Source organism: Leptidea sinapis, chromosome 5 (genome assembly GCF_905404315.1).
Source record: "Leptidea sinapis chromosome 5, ilLepSina1.1, whole genome shotgun sequence".
Lineage (NCBI taxonomy): Eukaryota > Metazoa > Arthropoda > Insecta > Lepidoptera > Pieridae > Leptidea > Leptidea sinapis.
Genome location: NC_066269.1, coordinates 8,137,837 through 8,160,544, shown reverse-complemented (window position 1 = coordinate 8,160,544; position 22,708 = coordinate 8,137,837). Strand labels below are relative to the sequence as shown.

The 22,708-nt window shown below is 37.3% G+C and overlaps 1 protein-coding gene across 1 annotated transcript; it reads right to left on the bottom strand.

The window, feature by feature from the left end:
- LOC126964486 (anaphase-promoting complex subunit 1-like) lies at nucleotides 1-21,094 on the bottom strand. The gene is made up of 12 exons (XM_050807635.1): nucleotides 20,875-21,094; nucleotides 20,591-20,789; nucleotides 15,199-15,516; nucleotides 12,502-13,829; nucleotides 11,662-11,860; nucleotides 9,541-9,707; nucleotides 7,781-8,503; nucleotides 6,171-6,318; nucleotides 5,022-5,219; nucleotides 3,638-3,797; nucleotides 2,285-2,429; nucleotides 1-175 (listed from the first exon to the last, which is right to left on the bottom strand). Exons 1-12 carry the CDS (start codon nucleotides 20,896-20,898, stop codon nucleotides 134-136), a joined length of 3,651 nt encoding a protein of 1,216 aa, XP_050663592.1. The 5' UTR covers nucleotides 20,899-21,094; the 3' UTR covers nucleotides 1-133.
- Nucleotides 21,095-22,708: the final 1,614 nt, after the last annotated feature.

Here is a 22,708-nt window from a genome sequence, read left to right as displayed (position 1 = left end):
GGCTGCCACGCCGTTGTGGAAGGAGGGCCACAGCAGCGCGTGCGGGGAGGAGTCCACCGCACTCAGCGACACGGTCGAGCAGCGGGGAGGAGGGCCGCGCCCCGTCACGCACAGTGCCGCTAAGTACAACGGCTCAGTAGGCGCGCACGGCAGACTGCGCAACGTGAGCATGCCTCTGTCACAATTAATGACTAATTAACTATCTTAGATAATTTATACATCTAGAAAGTCTCTTGCTGTTATAACATCCGATAAAAGCAGGCCAGATTTAATACTTTAGTGTGCGTGACAAGGCTACGTCTTACATTGGCGATTTGACACTTTGTGTTAGTGTGCGTGAATTGCTCAAAATAAAAGTTAGTTCCAAACTCCATTTTTTTTTCGACGTTATCACAGCTTTCATGGTCTACCTAGACGTATAAATGATCTTAGTTAACTATTAAGTTCGATAAAATTAAATACCCCTGTTAGTTTATTTAGTAATACGGCTTTACTCATGATTTATCGATGTGGGTACCGACTAGTTTCGGACCATTCGGAGGTCTTTCATCAGGGTTAGTGTAGTGGGTTCGCGATAACGTCCCGTCTCTTACTGCGGACTTGGGCTCGTAGTGATGACGAGCACGGTATCACTGACATTATGTCACTATTGGTGTCCACGGGTGCACAAAATGTACTCACAATGTCCACTACGTTATCATCGGCACTGGCATGGGTTGCGGTATTGCGGGATGCATTTTGTAACACTGGTTTCCAAGTAGGTGGCAGAGCCCAACCCTATTCTATCTATTAAAATCAGATCGACGGTCGATTTCTATGCATCTTCCAGCAGCGAGACACAAAGTTTTTTTTGCGAGCCAATTTCGTAAACGCCATGGCTCTCCTGAGGAGAAAACTGTCATTCAGGGGGCGGAAAATTGTGCTGATGCTATATCTACCATACACGAGAGGGATAACGGATCAAATTGGACACCATACATCGAAATTGGCTCCGCTCCACATGCTAAGGAGATGATGAAAGACCTCCGAATGGTCCGAAACTAGTCGGTACCTACACAGATAAATCGTGAGTAATGCCGTAATACTAAATAAGTTAAACATCTCTCACGAAAGTTTTCATAATTTAGCCCCTGTTAGTCTTTTGCATTTCAATCCTCCTATACACACACCATAAGCTAAATCTAAAAACAGGCAAAATTGCTACTTGTACAGCGAGTCAGCAATAGCCTTAACAAAATTGATAAGCGGGTAGGCTTAGACCTATTCTGCACAAGCGTAGCATCGGCCAGACAGTTGTTGAGTAATGAATTCTTTGAATAAATTGTCAGAGTATAACTATATCTACTATGTATTAACTTAAGTGTTTGTAACTATTTTAAACTAGTAATTTGCTATCCATGAGGACCTTTTATTGGCTTTTTGTCACTATTAGACTTATATTTAAAATTATTGTACGCTGTTGGTCTTCCTATGTAAAATAAAGAACAAAGAAAATGTCCCAACTCGTCCTCTGACACCTCAAAAACCTAGGAAACTATATCAATTTTCTTTCATGAAAAATAATGCGCGGCGGCCATGTTGGACAACGAAAATGATTACAGGTTGAACATCTGTCACCTTGAAAACCACTACAACAAACACTAATATCCACTGACCGCTGCTATTTACCACTGGACTGGTGGCTGTCAAAGTGCCTTTGTGCCTGTTTGATATTCGCCATTTTGGCGCTGTATATAGCGAGAATCTGCGGTACTAAAACTGGTGATAACAACCTCAGCTAAACAAACATCGATAGGAAAACTATTTACAAAAAAATTGTGTACTTCATTACGTTGATGAACACGGAAAACGACCGAAATTAATTCAAAATGCAATAATACTTCAGAGTACTGTACGCTTCTCTCGCAGCCATTTGTATTATACGTCAAAATTAGTTCCCTGGAAGCTCGCGAGTGGCGCTTCAAAATGGCACAAAAAAATTGCTGACAAACATATGGAACAGCCTGTCCAGTGGTATTTTAAGTCAGTGTTAATATCTCATATACCTTGATGTAGCCATAACATGACGATATCTGCAAGTTCACTCACTTCTGTAAGCGGCTAGATAAACTTCAGATAATTTATACTTTTTTACATACTAGAAGGAAGGCGTAAAAATAATATATACCTTAATGACACTTAAAGTTGTTTGTGAAATTACATCAATCACCAGTTGTATGTTGGCAAAAAATCACTATATTATTCCTATTATAAAAAAAAATGTTTATTTGAGTAACCTTCCAACCGGCAAAGCCATCGTCCTAATGCTGATGGCAAAAAGATGCTTCTCCTGCTCCTCGATGAAGTCGTGGTCGGAGACTTCTGGTCTCTGTGTCAGGTTGATAGTGACCGGGATCGCTGACTGCAGCAGATTGAAAACCTCGGTCATCCTGAGGAATACAACATTTCATCAATTACATCTCAGAACAGTAAAACGATGGAAGAAGCATGTAAGCGTTGTTTTTTTAAGATAATAAGGTACGAGACAAGCAAGACGGTCAGCTGATGGTAATTGATACGCCCTGCCCATTACAATGCAGTACCACTCAGGGTTCTTGAGCCCAAGAAATCTGAGCGGCTATTCAATTGCGCTCGTCACCTTGAGACATAAGATGTTAAGTCTCATTGGCCCAGTAATTTAATATAATGTTATGTGTACAAATGTCGAAAACTCGAGGCTCAAGTAAAATAAATTGGCCAAAGTTAAGCGAAAGGTAATATTCCTTTAACAAAATATATAAAAACAAAGGCACTTATATCCAGTAACAGTTTAATGTGTATGTATATCTTGCCCTGTGCCAATCCATCCATCCATCATTAGACAGAACAAAAATATGTAAGACATACACACCCACACACACACTGATAGAAGAGCGTTACCTGCATCCTCCCCGGTAAAGTAATGACTAGAAGTGTTTCGTCGTTTGATGACAGAGGTCGGCACGAAGGCCACGTAATAGTATATTACGCATCTAGGGAGAAAAGTAAGCTTTTCATCGAGATGAAAAAAAAAGTATTTATATTACTCTTCATACTGAACACCTATATATTTATTGCATAAATTATATATGTGAGATGGAAAGTCCTACTAGGGGAACAGACCTGTCCTACCGGATACCAATGTATAACCGGCTGTGCAGGTCACTCTCGGGAAATCGACGACTAGTGGTGGACTAGTCTTGTATCTTCTAAATAGAGTTCTCTCATAACGAATGAGGTAAAATGAACCTTGTTCAGAGCCTAAAAGACTCAAGTTTGTGCGTTTTTTTAAATGAAAATAAGGGACGAGACGAGCAGGAAGTTCAGCTGATGATAAGTGATACATGCCTGCTCATCACAATGCAGTGCCGCTCAGAATTCTTGAAAAACCCAAAAATTCTGAGCGGCACTACAATTCCGCTCGTGACTTTGAGACATTAGATGTTAAGTCTCATTTGACCAGTAATTTCACTAGCTGCGGCGCCCTTTAGACTGAAACACAATACTGATTCACGGCAGAAATAGGTGCCGTTGTGGTAGCTATAATCCAGCCGGCATCCTGTGCAAAGGAGCCACTGGTAAAACCACAAAACTGTTGATGGTATCGTCGTCAGCTAACCTGTGATCATTCGGATAGAGCAGACTCAACAGCTTGGTCTGCAGATGTTCCATGCCAGTGGTCATCTCATTATCATCCATCTTACACGTACGTACATGCTCCACAGTGCTCTTCACCTGACTGTACACTGTTTCCTTTGTCAACACCTCTAGCGCCAAAGCTGTAACATTAATTTGAAATGAAATTAATTTACTTGTATGAGTCGTGGAAACATAGTTGTTAACAATTGGTAGATGCACAGCAAAATTTGTTTATAAATCGGCATACAAATATTTGATTGTCAATATTAGAAGTCGGAAGACGTCTACTGCTGGACAAAGGCCTCTCCAAAAGATTTCCACCACGATCGGTCCTGCGCTGCCCTCATCCAATGTATTCCGGCGATCTTGACCAGATCGTCGGTCCATCTTGTGGGGGGTCTACCGACACTGCGTCTTCCGGTACGTGGTCGCCATTCGAGGACTTTACTGCCTCAACGGCCATCTGTCCGTGGAACTATGTGCACCACTTCAGTTTAAAACACATTATATAGCTACAATTAAATAATATAATATAAACATTAGTTTGTATGTACCACTCTCAAATAATAACTTTTAAATACCATTATTTCTGGCATCTCCCTAATATTTTTGGAAGGTGGTTAAAGATCTTAAAAACGCTGTTCTACAGTATGGCATCAAAAGGGGAGTTCAGGATCACTTCTTCCTAATATAGAATAGTCCTTTGCTGCTTTAAAATGTTCACCATGTTATTTATGAATTTGTACTTTTGAACAACATGATATAAGACAGTCTCGCTTTTCACTCTCGGTAAATCAACTCTTTCTAAGCCGTGCAATAGATTTTCACCATTTCTATTTATTATTCAGGCAACATAGAGTCTTTAACAATTAATTAAAACGAAATTAGAACGATAATAATATGTAATGTGTAACAATATGATCGTTTGAAATTGGTTGAAGAAAGCTTTTAGCATAAAATATATGAAAATTAGTAACTATAAAAATAAAATTTATAAACGATACGGTACTCGAACCCGCGACCTCTCGGGTTCCGTCCGAGCGCTCTTTCCAACTGAGACAACCAGGTTCGAGTGGGTCGTAAATTATGGTAATTCTTGTTCAACTCTTAGGTTGTGGCTCCATCTACAGGATCTACTTTACAGTTAATAACCTGGTTAACCCTAATAATTGCATATTAGGAAATTGTATTGAGATGTCGCTCTTTCAATTCTAAGCATTTTATTTTTAACGTGATAACCCTCACTTCTGGGATTTCGTTCATTAATCTTGGTTAAAAATTTAATTTGTATATAATTAATTTCAGTAGTGAGGGTTGTCACTTTAAAAATAACAAATTGTACACAACAATATAACAGTAGGTACATTGAGTCTCCGTGTACTCGTCGTTGGACTTGATCTTCTCCAGCATCTCCGCCTGCAGGGCAAGGTCTTCCCTCATGATGAGGCGGTACGCGTCGCTCGGCCAGGCCAGCGGAGGCTCCAACTTGCAGCGACTGAAGATCGTGAAGAGCAGCAGCCCTAGCGCGGGCGGCAACTTGTCCATCTCACGGGGAGTCAACCCTGAATAAAGTACAAATATTACTCAGGTCAGATAAAAATAAAACATTTAACTAACAAGGGAATGGTTTAACTTCGCCGCAATAGTGCACACACAAATAGTATCTGTTTCCCGACTTACGAAAACTCTCATGTGGACCGGTAGCAATTTATTTATTTATTTATTTTGACTAAAACGGTTACAATACGAATTACATTCATTTCGAATACGTCATACGACTGTCCATTGATGACAATGTGGCACCATACGAAATTCAATCAAATGAAGATTTTATTGAGAATATGAATAACAAGATGAACACGAAAACAAGTCAACTCAGATTTTGTCAAACGCCCTGACATTATCACCTGTTAATGATTTAAGACGCTATGTGGCTTCTTTGAGTCGGTTGTAGTTAAATTATGTTGAAAATCTTGAAATCGCTAATGCATCAAAATCTTCCTGTCAAACCAAAATAAATGATAACTACGAACTAATTAATTACAGTATATTAAGGTTTTATATAAGTGTTTTATTTAATACCTACATAATATACGAAATTAGAAAATAATAAAAAACTATAAGTAGTAGGTACGCTTTATTTTCCTGTCCTCATGTCTCACTTAATACGTTTTCTCCCTTAAGACGCGTTTTTGGTTGGATTAGTGAAAGGGTCATTATCTAAAAAAATTAAATGTCTTAATAAAAAATGTCTCTGTCGTAAATCCTACAAATCCACAGCTAAGTGATCGGACAGCCTGGGACTAGATTATGATTATTTTACAGCGATAACAATAACAGTACAATATTGTATATTTTACTAAAAAGAGCGCAAAAAATGATGCTGGGAGAGTTTCTTGCGCCCTTTTTCAGAGCGCTATTTATTTCCGAAGTGGTGGTAGTGTTTCAAGTGACATCAGAAAGAATTCTAAACGAATCAATTATGAGAAAATTAATGCCTTTTATGCCTTTACCTCGCTGGTGTGCGAAGAGGACGGCCTGTTGTGCAGGCGGTACATTAGACTGAGACGAATGACCGCGCGGGGTGCTGGCCGCTAGTGTTTCCTTCCCGCTCACACTCTGCACGCCAGCGTTCAGTCCGTAGCCGGCTATTGTGAGTATCTACGATAAAAATAATAATACTATTGACATACTTTTACACAGATTAGTAGGTAATGTAAAACTAGGCATAGTGCTATGGGTACAAGACAATGATATATTTAAAACAGTTACTTACCTAAACATACATAAATACATATAAACATCCAAGACTCGAAAACAAACATATGGCTGTTTGTTTTCGAGTCATGGATTCATCATAATATAAATGTTTGCACCTACCGGGATGCCAACCCTAGCTACCTAGGGACCTAGCTCAGTAGGCAGGGTCACTAACCACTGAGCTATAGAAGGTCGAAAATAAATAATATTTGTTATTTTTTTTAAATGATAACCCTGATTAATTACATAATTTGAAAACCACAACCTGAGAGTTGAACAAACATATATCAAGATTTTTGAATTTTACATCACTCGAAAGGTTGACTCGGTGGAAGAGCGCTCACACGGAACGCGAGAGGTCGAGTCCCGTATCGTTCATAAATTCAGAGTTCTGAGGTAACAAACAAGAAAATTACAGACAAATTGCGAGCTTTTTGAAGTCAGTTGATAATGGCAAAATTTTCCTGAACCCATATTGTCAAGCTGATTTTGATGGTGCAATAATCATTCATAAACTTCCAACACATTTATAACGAGTCGAGTGAAGTGAGCAGCGGATGTCGGCGCGGTGGCGGTAGTGTAGCGGTGTGAAGTGTGAGATGAGTAGAGGAGGGGTGAGGAGAGGAGAGGGGGTAAGGAGTGGAGTTTGCTGGCGAAGGCTACATAATGGCTTAGTCGAGATTAAAATTATATACTGCAGTGTTAAAGTGTTGTTAAATAATTACGAGAGTATAATATGAAAGTTAAAGGTTACAATTGGACTATTCCAGAAAAACGTTCCAAACCACAATCATGTCGAAATTGAGTTAAGAACACAAAACTATTCACGTGATTCATATTAGCGGACTGACAAAACAGCAGCCCTACTGTCACTCTTTAAATGATATCATGACTCAGTAGTCTAACCCACATGTATGGAATACAATAATATTTATTAAACTTTAAACACGAATTTCTTAAAATGTGATGCTTGGAAGGTTTTTCAGGAACTAGGTCCAATTGTAAAATCTGTACATAATACAGTGGTTTGTGTTGGAATTCTGTTTTTATTTTCCCTTACTGCTTCACACACTATAAGAGTCGGTGACGTAATAGGTAGAACCGTTAACTCTCACCGGTGCTCCCCGGTTCAATCCTCGTCGTACGAATATTACGTACTCATGTAAGTTTATTCAACGCTCTATAATGTCAGTTACGCTGTTGTGATTCCTCTAGTGTTATAAGTCTTTGTGGTCACATACCATCAGATGACCCGTAAGTATGTATACTCATTTGTCTTTTGACTTTTTCCATAAAAAGGGTTAGTGGATCAAATACATAAAACAAAATAAGTGGTACACAATACATTGAATGCAATACCAACCTCAATCATATCTTTCGTCAAGTCATTAACTTGTGACATATAGGGGTAATAGCCGACATCAGCCTCCCGGAGAATCCCATACAAATAGCTGAAAATATTTGGAGGCTCCGCGCTGAAGTAATTCGGCTGCACTAGACTTTTCATCACCACCTCCGATACGTGCTCAGCATCATTATCATCAAGGTTGATTTCCGTCGGAAAATCCATCCAGTAGTGATTCAAATACTTATCTAAACCTAAGTCCCTGGCTATTTGATGTAGAAACTTGATCAGGAGCTTCATATCTGCATCTAAGAGTGTATTCAGCTTAAAATCTTCATACACCAAATGGAAAGCGTAGAATATATGGATCATATACGGAAATAGCAATGCGTTTGTGTTAATTTGGAGTGATTTTTCTGTGTTTCTGTTCTTAGTCTTCGCACGCTGATTGTCTGTTGCTACAGCAGGCAAATTGAGGACATGGGACAGCGAATGACCAATAGCTTTGTGCATTTTGGAGTTGAGTAGATACTCCCAGTCATCCTGAGAGCCATCGTTTGATGTCCTCTGTTTTTTTGTGACAACTTCCGAGTGCTCTTCATCAGTTTTGCTTGGGCTCAGTCTGTCAACATCATAGCCTATTAAGGAGAGCAGTAAATTGGAAAACAATTCCCATTCGTCTTCCGGTGTGAAATCCTGGGTGCCAGGAGCATTTCGTACTCCGTACCATTTTATTATAACCTGAAATTGAACAGAAAAGCAGTTAGTTACGAGTTTAAAATGCTTTTTTGGTTCAAGGATTTTTTGCAAAAGGGCAGGCAGGACATTTAAATGATGGTAAGCGATAAGCCCTGCTCACAATAGTGCAGTGACACTCAGGAATTTTATTGAAAAACCCGAAAATTCACATTAAGACATAAGATGTTAAGTATAATTGGGGTATTAAATTCTCTAGCAGCAGAAAAAGATACGGCTGTGTTACCCACTGACTCTATCTCAGTCTCCCAAGCCTAATAATAAGTGTATTACTCGGAACTGCTAGCTACTGTTTCATTCGTACAAAGTACTGGTAAAACCTCACCCACTTACATTAACAGTACCTTCCGATGACATAATTTTTCAAACAATACTCCACGGTCCAATATATGGCCAGTCCAAAATTTCAAAAGGCAAATTATAAGGAGAACTCCAACCCGATATCCCTAAAAATCCAGGTTCTTCAAATATAGGATTCCCAATAAAACAGCAATATCAACTATTTGCCGCTTATGTCTTAACCACGCTTGTAATCCAGTATTTCGAGCTAAACTTAGGACTACAGATCATTCCCTTGTGAATATGCCAGATGTGGGAAATGCGAATTATTTGTTCTTCAATTGTCCTTTAATGCAATCTACTTTGTACAATTTTATACCTGGTGAAGTTTCCCGCTCAATTTCATTTAAATGTCTCCTCTCTCTAGTTTTCACTCCTTTTGTAAATATTATGTGTAAATATATTTTATCTACACCCATGCTTTAAATACTCTATTAAAGATTCTAAAACCTACCTTGTACCTACTCACCATTACTGATAAACTTAGAAAACAAACACTATAAGCTTGGTGGTCTACTTTAAGATGACATTGGCTAAATTACAATAAAAGCCACAGTAGGAAGAATAGAATACTTTACTTTTTGTCATCAATACAGAAGTTGAGTCGATGCCATGATCGTGGCTTATAATTATTAAAAGATGGCGGCCTATCTCTATGTATCGAGGTCCAAAAACCTGCGTACTTGTGCGGCCAGGTCGTGAGGCAATGTGGCTGCAAGCGCGCGGCGTGCCGCACGCAGAAGCGGCGCGGCGTCGTGCGGCGCGGCCGGCAGTGCGATGCGGTACGTTTGTCCCGACTCGAACACCACGCTGACTCTCTCGCCACAAGCGTCACGTAGGCCGGATATACCTGAGCAGAGACAACCATATTACCATTTCGATGTTTTTCTTAGCTTCTATCGCGGGCCTTGAGCCTGGAGACCGAATCCAGAAATTCCATAAGATCCGTAGATCTATATAGATATTTCTATGTCTTTTTGTACAGAAGGTCTCAGTTTCGAGCCTGGGGTACGTCTTGATTTTTTTTAATTTCGTTATTTTTTTTTATCACGTTTTTTAATTTTTATTATTATGACAAGCATTTTTATTTAATTTCACCTGTCCCGTTGTCTGCCTGTAATCAAATCTTGCAAGTTAAATTTTACTCACTTGCCGTTTGCTTTTTTTTAAATTAATTTTATCAAGAAAAAACTGCATAAATAAAATAAATAAATAATTATAATTGCATGAGTTGATAAAAAATGCTTTGCAATAGCTTTACCCGGGGCGGTCCCCGAGTGCCACACGTCTTTTATATTTTTTATAATTTTATTTATAAAAATGATTTGGGGTTGAAAAACACTTAAATCTTAGAATCTTTTGTGCCCCCTGATTGCGCTGGCTAGCCTGCCCTCAGGTATATAAGAATGTGATGTGGAAATCGAGGCTACTAGCTAGGGAACGTGTGCCCTTACTATACCGAAGTTCAGTTTTTTTTTTCAAATTTAAATTCCAATATTTTTGTACAAAATAGGATTTGACATCACTTCTTGAAATTAAAAAAACCTACCACCCATTCCAAAATGAATGCCTCAGGCCTGAGAAGAATGATGAAGACAACAAACTCAGCGGGCTTTTTTTTCATCAAAAGATATGTTTACAAAGTAATATTGTACAATTAAACTTATTATTAAATAATCTGAGGGCGGTCGCTCCATTTCCATTCTGTGGTATAATTAATTCTTTTGAATAACGTAATACTTTTGTTTTGAACATTTTCTGGGATCTTGTTGTAAAAGCATATACATCGCCCCACAAAAGATTTACTAACTCGACTTAGCCGAGTAGCAGGCATTATAAGCTTATGTCTGTTCCTGGTTTTAACATTATGGTTATGGGGCGTGCATTAAATATATGCCAATAAGCATAGCCTACCTATTTAGAGTCTAAATAATATACATATACTAGATTCCAAGATAATTCAGATAAATTTAGTTCTTTTATTCTATAATCGAACTTCTATTTAACACCCAACCAGTAAGTTTTTACCCATGTCATTCTTGCAACCTAGATAATATGCGTATGCCTAGCTAGTTTGTGTAACGTACAATCAAACCTTGGATTGAAACTCCCTTATTTATCCTAATTTTATTTAGAATGCTACTGTAATTTCGGTATTGCTAGAGATCACTAACCAACAGGTTTGCTCTCCTCTTCCATAAAAAAGTCATTATAATATAGGAATATTGTCACTATGTTGGTGGAAAACGTATTGAGGCGACTTCTATAATATTGACCGACGGAGAGAGTCAGAGTTCCTTGCACATCCTTACAAATACTTTCAGGTCTATACAGTCAACCGATCATCAAGAAATTTAAATAATCTATACTAATATTATAAAGCTGCAGTGTTTGTTTGTTTGAACGCGCTAATCTCTGGTACTACTGGTCAGATTTGAATGATTCTTTCAGTGTTGGGTAGTCCATTTATCGAGGAAGGCTATAGGCTATGTTTTTTTTTTTCAAAATTAGGGATCCGTAATAAAATTGCTATTTTGTAACACAAGGTGTAAAATCGAAACCTATTTCTGCGTGCGCTGCAAAAACTATTGACAATATAACAAAATGATGTATAGGCTATAATAAAGGCAATATTTTATTACTTATAAAACTATCGCGTGAATTATACTTTATATGGCAAAACAACGTTTGCCGGGTCAGCTAGTATAGGATATATTTTATCCTGAATTTCCCGAATTCAACGCAGTCCAAGTAGCAGCACACAAAAATCTGGTTTATTGTATAGCCAACATGAGATACCTCACCTAGGGTTTCTTTGTGCTCTATCCTGGTTGCTGAGGAATGTGGCACAGGTGACAGCAGATGCAGCGCTGAATCGTCAAATGTGTTGGGCTCGCAACGCGTGGGTAGCAGGCTGCTTCGCCGAGGGAACGGTGATTGAAAGGTATTCCTCTTTGAGTACGACGAGTTAATTAGACGAGCCAATACACCGCCGACGTGAACCTAAAAAAGTGTGTGTGTAGGTACTTATGTATGCACGCAAGAAGTTGTACTTCTTTGGCATGACGAAGCAAAAATCATTAAAATGATTTATTCCTCATGCTATTCTACCTTTTTAGAAAGAACAATTTTGTACAAATCTTTCAAAGTTGGCTTTGGCAATTAATTATTAAATAATGAATACGGCATTATGGGCTTGAACCCTTTGCCTGTCCTAATATTGGACGAAGAAACCAAAAAAAAAAAAAACAAATGACGCAAATATCAGAAAATTATAGGAACCAACTTCAACCTGTTACTTTTGTGTTACAGTGATGCGCGCGATTTAAAGTTTCCCTCTCATCATTCACGCGCGTAAAGAAGTATAACTTCAAAAAGGATTATCGGTTCCTTCAAAAGAATTTTTTAACTTTTCGATTCGTAGATGTTTTTGGTAGCAATATAACTATGTGTGTATGTGAAGTATTTGCCCAGGACACTACTACACCACAAGTTTGCTGCAGTAGTAATATGATATGACACAAGTTCAACCAGAGGTTAGTAGCAAATGAAGTAGATTTAGATAAGTCCCAATTTTGGTTGATGCTGTCAGTTAGTAAATTTACATACAAATTTATTTGATGAATTTAAACATAATAACTTACCTTTCCAACGAAATTATTGCCAGATCGTAGCACAATATTACCAGCCTCATCAATCAATGCAATCATCTTCAGATGGTCCAGCACCACAGCATCCTTAGCAAGCACACATGACACCCAACCCACTATAATGTTACTTCTATTTGTCTGTATGTTTGAGTGTGACTTTTTCAATCTCATTATTTGCAGTTTACTAACTCCATCCACTTTGACCATATAACACAAGTATTCATGTCCAATGAGATCAGTATGAAGAAATGATTTTATGTCACTCGGATTCTTAACACGATCTCTTCTTATCACCTGACTGTCGGTGAAGATATGGTCGATGCAGACATCAGGATACAGAGGAAGGCATGGTGGCACCTGGGCCATTGTATTTGGCATTACTGACGTGGAACTGGCTTGACCTATTGATGTATGGGGTGACAACCCTTGTTGGTGAAAAATATTTGCCATGGGAGAATTCTGTTTGGATCTTGTTGGTGTAGCTGGACTTTTCTTCGAATGGAATGGGCTGCCCGTCCAACTATTCAGATTCTTCGTAACATTATGCATTGGACTGCCAACGAAATCACAAGACTGACTGAACACAGTTGTTGTGGAGTTTATATTTTGACACATATTTAGACACTCATCTCGTGTCGACTTACGGATGTTCCACAGGGAGTGTGTTCCGAGCTTCCAATCATACAACAGTATGATACTTGGAGATGTGCTCACAAATATAATTTGAAGATCTGTATCGTTGTAATACTGCAGGCCCTGTGATGGCGATTTCATTAATACAGGTGTGACTTCATCTAAAGGGTGAGCTACCGAGAAGCATGTTGGTAGCGGACAGTCTTGATCATACCCTGAGATAGATTCAGCTCGTAATCTCGCACTCATGTTGAAAGGGAATGTTTTCGATTTCGAAAATGTGCTATTGTGAGATTCATTAAACTTCAAAAGAGAGATGTTCGAAGGAGTAAAGGTATCTTTTTCTAGAAGCACACCATATTTCATCGGCCAAACTTTTTTCACTTGAAATGGGATGCTGGTGATGTACTCTCTGCCATCCAAAGCGTAAACACGCATACATTTACTATCAACTAATACAAGAGATGGCATTATTTTTCCCGGTATGTGCTCAGTGTTATCATCTATTTTTATATTTTTTTTCGTGTCACCAATTTGCGTGTTCAGAGCATCAATGAGCATGGTATTGTTAATGTCGATATGGAAATCAGCAAAAACAGCATGTTTTATAGGATTCTCAATCGTGTAACATGCAATAGTTTCACGTTGCTCAGGGGCCGATGTTTTTGTTGCTGGTGTTGATACTAATCCTACAAAATAATACAAATATAAGAAATGTTTAATTGTTTTTTTTTTTCTGAATTCTCCTCGAGTGCTACTCTTATATTCAATTAGGACAATAATGCACACATCCCTATTGTTACTCCCCGTGGGCCCCTGAGGACAAATATATGATACGACAAGTTTCGAGATAAGCACACTGTGCCATACACAAAGTCCTTCGCTATAACCGGACTAACTGCCAAAGCTTCTCTTTTGCTTTCAAAAGCCTCCAATCATGTGTTAAGTATACCAGAAGATCGCAAGCCGATCATGGGATCGAATATGAACAATGTGTGATAAAAAAAATCATTGTTTGATTTAAAATAAAGTCCATTATTGTGGTAATCATGAGATATGTATCTAATAAGAAAAAGGTGTACAATTTAAGTGTTACAAAACACTGTCATTTGAGTAGACAGTGATTTTTGTGCTATGGCATTATTATAATCATAGTTATAGTTGTTACAGTCTCCCAAAGAAAAATTTAAAGAAATAAATATTATGTCAGTATGTAGTGTCAGTACATTTATAAAAATTATTTACACATTCAGAAAAATCGTCACCTTTTTGCTCATAATAGTGATTTTCATTATTATAACACTAGAAATAAGGGATTGCTTGTAACTAATTCTAGTAGGCTTCATAAGATACAATACATACAGATACAGATAAAGATAGCATTAAAAATGTATACACTTTTATAATAAAGTTCCAGCAACTGTTCAGGCATTATCTATATGTATAAAAATGAATTGTTATTCGTTAGTCTCGCTAAAACTCGAGAACGGCTGGACCGATTTGGCTAATTTTGGTCTTGAATTATTTGTGGAAGTACAGGGAAGGTTTAAAATGTGAATAAATAGGAAAATGCTCGGAATTAAATAAAAACAACAAATTTGTTTTTCCTTTGATGCGTACCCCGTCGAATTTATTGACGCAACGTTTTGACAGTTATGCTGTGAAACAATTTTATTACAACAACAGGGTGCATTTTTACGAAGCAATTCTTGATTTTATGATATATTATTGACAAATTCATAAAAAAACATTATTTTATTTATATATACAGAACGTCTGTCGGGTCAGCTAGTCTATAAATAAATTTAAATGTTTTATTAAAAAATGACTCTGTCATAGATCCTACTACTCCACAGCTGAATATCTAATTGATCCGACAGCCGGGGACTAGATTATGATTATTTTATAGCCATAGCAATGACAATACAGTTTCTTACGCGGCTTCTTCTCTCTCAGAGCGTCATTTGTTTCCGAAGCGGTAGTAGTATCTAGTATATTATAAACGACATCAAAAAGAATTCTAAAGGAATCAAATTTGAGAAAATAAACGCCTTTTACCTTTAGACCATACTGCAGTACAGCCCTTCACATACAATTCCTCTTCATAGAAGCAGTCTGTTTTAGGATTCAAAGGCTTCTTATTCTGCTGTTGGTTCTGTGATGAGTTTAAGTTAAACTTTTTAGACATGTTACTCGAGCTGTTTGCGCTTCCACCACGAGACGTGCCACCAAATCCAGCATCTTCTTTCTTCACTCCACTCATTAGCTCAGATTTTATTGAAATATTGAAGTCTGGTTTCAAGCGGCTCGGAGGTCTAAATGATTCAAACTCATATTTTGACTCTTTGGGAGCATCTGGTTCTGGCTCCGTGATATCTATAACAGAAGAGATGTTAAGCTATTTTATTTATTTTTTATTTTGCAACTTTAGAAAACTTACAGGTAAAACAAAGTTCTCCACCGTGTTAGTCTGTATGTCTGTTCACGATAAACTCAAAAACTACTGCACCTATTTTCAAGCTCTTTTCAGCAATGGATAGCGTGGCTCTCCAGGAAGGATTTTACATATATAATTAGTTAAGTTGTATGCATTTTTGTATACATTAACGATATTTGTTAGAGGTACGAAAACGCTGTCTAAGCCCTATGAGATATAACAAAATAATGTATGGTAGAATTGTGTATCTTATATATAGGTCTATAAAAAGTCCGCGATGACATAATATGTCTATCTCTTATGGGTAATTAATGCAATTATAAAGCGGTCATATGAAAGCTGTTTACACAAGTTCTATATTAATCCTTATCATTTTAAATACGTTCGATATTTTACTCTTTTACACCACATAATTGCTTGATGATATATGACCCTCCCCCCACACCGTCGGGTCTACTATCATATCGGCTATGATCATTCAGAAATAGGTTTTTGTTTAATTTTTAACTTTTCACTACCTACGATGCGCTTCAGACCGAAACACAGTAATGTTTACACATAACTCCTTCACGGCAGAAATAGGCGCCGTTGTGGTAGCCATAATCTAGCCGGCATCCCGTGCAAAGGAGCCTCCCATTGGTATATATGATGATCCAACTGATATAATAGAACCAAAAATCTGATAAATAAAACAAGCCCTTTAACACTTGCTACAAGAAATATGAATATTTCTCAACTTAAACCTGGTAAAATGAATATGACCTATTTGCTAATGAGTGTCGAACGGCCCAGACTAACGCAGGAGAGCAAGACTAATTTTTTAATACATATAGGTGTTATGGCTAAATTAATAATGATAACATAAGAGATAATAGTCTTATTGGTTAAGACTAAAGTTGAATGTGGAATAAAAACATCTAAATGCAATTGTAAGCATGGGAAACTTGCTATTTCATACATGGAGTAGCGTTTGCAGGGGATAAAATCATGTTTGAAATTTGTCTGTGAAATCGTAAATGAAGTTTATTATGCTGTTATATTTTCAAAGGTACAATTGTGTAAAAAAGGTACAAAAGTGTACCGACATCTCATAATGGAATAAATGTTTGCATTATACACTTTGTAATAAAAGTCGTGTTTATCTTAAAGCGTATATTGGTATTAAGTAGTGAGAACATACGTATTTATTTTCAGGAAATAAGGACATTAAAGGAAGTTTAGATAAAAGAAATAAGAAAAAAAGGAATAATGTACCCCAATTATAGGAGTTTGGATAGAGCTGCCTGCGGCTGTTTACATTTTTCTCTGCCCACACCCATTTGGTTCACGTTACATACGAAGGGCGTGCGGACGGCGACTATGCTTAGTTTGCACTCAATCAGTTGTATAACATTTATTAAACAACAAACATTTTGTACTAAAGACATTAAATTGATATTTATGCCCACTTGACGAGTGTCTCTCAACCGCAGGTTGTGCTCAACATCTAACCACCTCCGACTTTGATAAATTTTAAGTAAAGTTTCAAAAAAGAGATTGGTAAGGACCCATTGTAGCACCATCATGTAAGACTTAAGCCATCAAAAACATAACTTGTAAAAAGCAAGTCTTTCAACTCAGTTCTTCTAACCTAAAAAGTTGTGAGATCCATGTAGTACCAAGTCGCTTGGAATGTGAAAGGAAGCGAGTTTGAGTCCCGTATTGTTCATAAATTTTGTTTTTAAATATAATTTGTGATTAATCCCAGAAGTGAGGGTTATCACTATAAAAAAATAACAAATTGTTAAATCCACAAATATTTAACTACATGTTGCAGCAGTCAGTAATATATTTCACTATGTACTAATAACTTTTTACATTCTTACTGAACACCAGTATCCAGTACTTGTATTGGCTATTATATATATATGGTCTTGAATGGCCCTAATTTTATCACTCAGTAACTTAAAATTATGTTGTTTAAAAGGAGGTTATATCCTACTGAAAAATTGTATATGGATGCTAATGTTTTGTCAGTTAGAAAGAAGTAGCTGAAAAAGTACTCAAGAGTCTCTATAGACTTGAGTCTTCTTGTTTTAGATGGAAGAAATCAATATTATAATAAAAGACCAATAAAATGTAGAACTGAAACCACTAGAAGACAATACAAAGACCATTAATGATAAATATAAAATAAAATAAACAAATCAAATAACACATACATCTCAATAATATTTCACTGTAGGAAAGCTATAAAGGTGTATCTAAACATGATTGATTAGATAAGAACTGAAGAAATAATTAAGATATAGAAATTTAAAAATGTGTACATACAGTAGAGCCTTGATAATCCGAACTAGCAAAAACTAACCCCTGTTCGGACTCACTCGGATTATAGTATGTAAGGAGAAAAAAAAACATTTTTATTCTTAAAATAGTGTTTAATTATATACATAGTTTAAGAGGTACAGTAAGCAACGAGCTGGGCTTTACATATTGACCTTGGGAACGCTCTTATTACAAGCAGCGTAAGGACTACAGTCGTAATGCAAATAAAAAGCCCGGCTCGTTGCTTACCGTACATTTACATAATAATTAGGTACCATAAAATACGTAAGGTGTAAATTGTCTATTTAGTCATAAACTGATCTATTTTAGTTTGGCGAGTCCTGTTGATGGACCAGAAAAAAGCTTTGTCGCTCAAGTTACGTAGCATCATCTTTTCCGATAAGGACAGGTCATTTTCTTCAGCCCACTCCAAGCAAGTGTTCAAAGATGATATGGCTTGTGAATGAGTAATTTTCTTGACATTTGAAGCAAAATAATCTTCAGCTAAAGACTCGTCATTCTCTTGCGTTATTTGGGTTATGATCTCATCATCAGTTATAGGATCTGTGCAATTCTCCTCTTCACTCATGGACAAGAAAGTGGAAATGGTTTCTTCTGTATAACCACGATTACCTAAAAGACTGAGCGGGAGATCGTCTTCTACGTCGAAGTCATCATTTTCTTCTGATCTATCTTCTGTTGAATTTATTTTTTCAGGCCAAAGAGGCTTCCAAGATTTTTCGATAAAAGACGATGATACATGATCCCAACATTGCGCTAGCGAAAAAATGGCGTCTTTAATTGTGACGCTTTTTATAACATCATGCAAGGTTAAAGCCTCATCGGCTTCTTGCTGCACGAACATTTGAATCAGGAGTTTCTTTTTGTAATTTATCTTGACATTTTGGATTACGTTTTGATCCATAGGTTGGATCAAAGGCGTACAATTTGGAGGCATGTACAGTACAGAGAAGTTGCCGTCTTCTGTTGTCAAATCTTCAGCATTTGGATGTCCAGGGGCATTGTCTAAGAGTAGCAATGCTTTTTGTGGCAGTCCCATTTTTTTTAAATGGCGTTTGACTTCAGGAACAAAATGGCCTCTAAACCACTCGAGAAAAATATCTCTGGTTACCCAAGCACGCCTCTGCCCTTCATAATGCACTGGTAATTTTACAGATCCAAAAGATCTTGGCTTTTTTGCCTTCCCCACAACTAGCAATGGTAATTTGTGATTCCCTGTAGAGTTTGCGCAAGGCATAAAAGTTATTCGCTCTTTAGACACTTTCGACCCAGGAGCGCTAGTTTCAGCAGAAGAGGCTAAAGTTTTGTCCGGCAGAACCTTCCAAAACAATCCTGATTCGTCGGCATTGTAAATTTGTTCAGGGCAAAGGTTCTTTTCTTTTATCTCGTTTAGGAATTTTTCTTGGAATGGTTGAACAGCTTCCGTATTGCTAGAGACTTTCTCACCTGACACTTTCAGCTGACGTATGCCATGACGTTTTTTAAAATTATCAAGCCATCCTCTACTTGCAGAAAAATCCGAACCTGTTAGTTTTTTTATGGAAGAATCTCGCTTTTTCCATTACGACCTCACCAGACAATGGAATGTGGCGTCGTCTTTGTTCTAAAAACCATGTGAACAGTGCTTCTTCTAGCACTGGATTCTCTGGTAATTTTAGAGTTTTTCTGAACCCTGGTCCTTTCTCAGTTTTAGCTATAAAAGATCTCAATTTTTGCTCATTTTTCTTGAGGTCTGTAATTGTTGATTTTCCAACGCCATACTTACAAGCAAGAGAAGTTGCCGACACTCCGACCTTTAAACTGTCTAGTATGGTGCACTTTTCGGCTATAGTCAAAGTTTTATGTTTGCGTTTTGGTGCTGGAACCATCTTTATAACCTCAAAAAACACGCCGCGCACGAGTACAGAGCAGAAAAACGTGGAATGGACGCGCAACGTGGCAGTCGTAACTGCAGACTAATTAATAAACAACATAGCAGCGAGGCGAAGGCGAGGAAGTGGGGTGGGGTATGCAGTTCGGATTATAGCGACGTTCGGATTAGCCTGAGTACGGATTATCGAGGCTCTACTGTATTTGTAAAGATACTACAAAAATTGTACATATTATGTTCACAAAACACAGATACACATACACACACTCATATGCAATTGATAAATGATATTTATTTCAGTAAATAGATCTTCACAAACACTTTTACACATCATTTTTATTTCTAAATGAAACCGGAATGTAAAACTTGCATGTAGCACCAACACAAACTATCATTAATTTTAAATAAAGATTATATTTGTTTACTGTTTTAGTTAATTCATTAAAGAATTACGTTTATCTACAGTAAGAATTGAAATGGATGAAGAGTTGTGTCTTTCAATACAGACATCAAATGCTTACTGGAGGACACTAGCCCAAATTATGTTAATGTTTGTTATAAATAAGTACATATTTTGTGTGATTTTTTGGATTTACTGAATGACCCAAGGAACCAAGTGCCCTCCAAATATTGGTAACAATATACTACTTAGTCACCCACATAGTTTTAAATTTTTCTTGAACTTAACATACTAAATTTGTCTAATATCAACTTATATCAGACATTAAAATTGTAGCTATAGTAAAGTTGAGTTCAGGGTAGTACTAGCTAACGCCTTGGGTGCCAATCAAACCCCAACAATTATACCAAAATACCTTGTGTCTTATAATAAACTTGTCTGATCATCCACCATTCCTGTTCCTCTTCCTTAACATCCAAAATACTGTCATCTTTTATACCAAAGTTGGTTAATTTATATAACAGGGAGTTTTCAGATGCTGAAACATTGTGATTTTTGCCATAAATTTGACCAGGATGTTTTGCAAGAACAGTTCTCCCATGTGGCACAAACTCCTGTAAACAACATTATTGTTTGTTGATAAATAGCATTATTAGTATATTCAAGTTAATTTTATTTATTATATTTAAATTTAATTACCAACGGTTCGGAGGCCGCAATCATTATAATATTATCTTCATCCAGATTTGTAACTCAAATAGTTTAACACAGTTTAAGCAAGAAATAATAAAGGGCTATAGAAAACCCTATATTTTTTGTATAAATAATATTTTTTCGCTGCAAAATAACACACAACTTCTAATATTTTAATATACGAGATTCAATATTTATTAGAACTTAGAAGTTTCAAGTTATAACAAACAACAACTGCAACCGGCGAGAATTGTCAAACTCAAAGTCAAAAAATGTTTTTTTTTTTGTTTTCTTCGAAATATAAGGCAAGGCAACGGGCTTAAGCTAATACAGTGATTTCTTCGGCGCAAAGTCAAACAGGTTTACAAAAACAGACTAATTATTTAAATTGAGATCAAACTTATTTTTTTTTGTATGGTGTAAGTAAGTAAATTGTCACTAAAAGATTGGTCGAATACGTAAAGTCAAAAGCGAAGTCAAACAACATAAATATAAAATATTCATATATAATAATAATATTGAAATATATTTATATAAAATTGTCTTGTAAAAAACTAAGCGCTTATGCATTGTCTATATTTATAAATAGATATTTATATTTAATTTAAATTACTGAATCTGACATATTTTCGGATAAAGTTGAGCTCGTGGGAAGAATATACTAGAAATTCAACAGTAGCCTAGCGTTACTCTGTAAGAAAAAAGGGATTCGATTTATAGATTGAATTATTTTAATTGAAGTATTTTAATGAAATAGATTATTTTACATTGACTGTGATATGCTTAATACATAGACAAATTAAATCTTATATCTTTAAACGAGCAATTCTTGTATATATATATATATATATATATAATCTGAATCTCGGAAACGCATCACCGCTCTTCGACAACACTTCCCTAAAAGCCTCGCCTAGTATCGGAATACTGGGTCTCGAAATCTCGAGCGATTGCCAATTCCGTGGCCATCTGGAGGGCAAAGCCAAATTGGCTTCAAAGAAACTGGGCGTCATTAATAGAGCACGGCAATACTTCAAGCCGGCCCACATTCTAGCGCTGTACAAAGCGCAGGTCCGGCCACACATGGAGTATTGCTGTCATCTCTGGTCTAACGCACCCCAGTATCAGCTCGATCCATTTGACCGCGTGCAACGCAGAGCAGCGCGAATTGTCGGGGACCCAGTACTCTGTGAATGGCTGGATCACTTGGCGTTGCGTAGAGACGTCGCTTCATTGCGTGTCTTCTACCGCATTTACCACGGGGAGTGTTCCGAAGAGCTGTCTTACCTAATTCCTGCCGCCGAATTCCACCTTCGCACGACACGCCACAAGTTAGGATATCATCCTCACCATCTGCATGTGTGGCGGTCCTCCACAGTGCGGTTTACAAGGAGCTTTCTTCCACGTACTACAAAGCTGTGGAATGAACTTCCTTGTGCGGTGTTTCCGGGACGATACGACATGGGTACCTTCAAAAAAGCGCGTACACCTTCCTTAAAGGTCGGCAACGCTCCTGTGATTCCTCTGGTGTTGCAAGAGAGTATGGGCGGCGGTGATCACTTAACAACAGGTGACCCGTACGCTCGTTTGTCCTCCTATTCAATAAAAAAAAAAAACGGCTCCAACGATTTTCATAAAATTTAGTATGCAGGGGATTTCGGGGGTGATAAATCGATCTAGCTAGGTTTCAATTTAAAAAAATGGTTTTATCCATGTTTGAATGAGAAACAGCTACAATAACATTAGAATAAAAAGGTAAATTTCGCCACTATATACAAGACTATTATAGCTCAGATGGGACATTGGGTGATCCGGAAAGCAGAAGACCCCGGTTCGAATC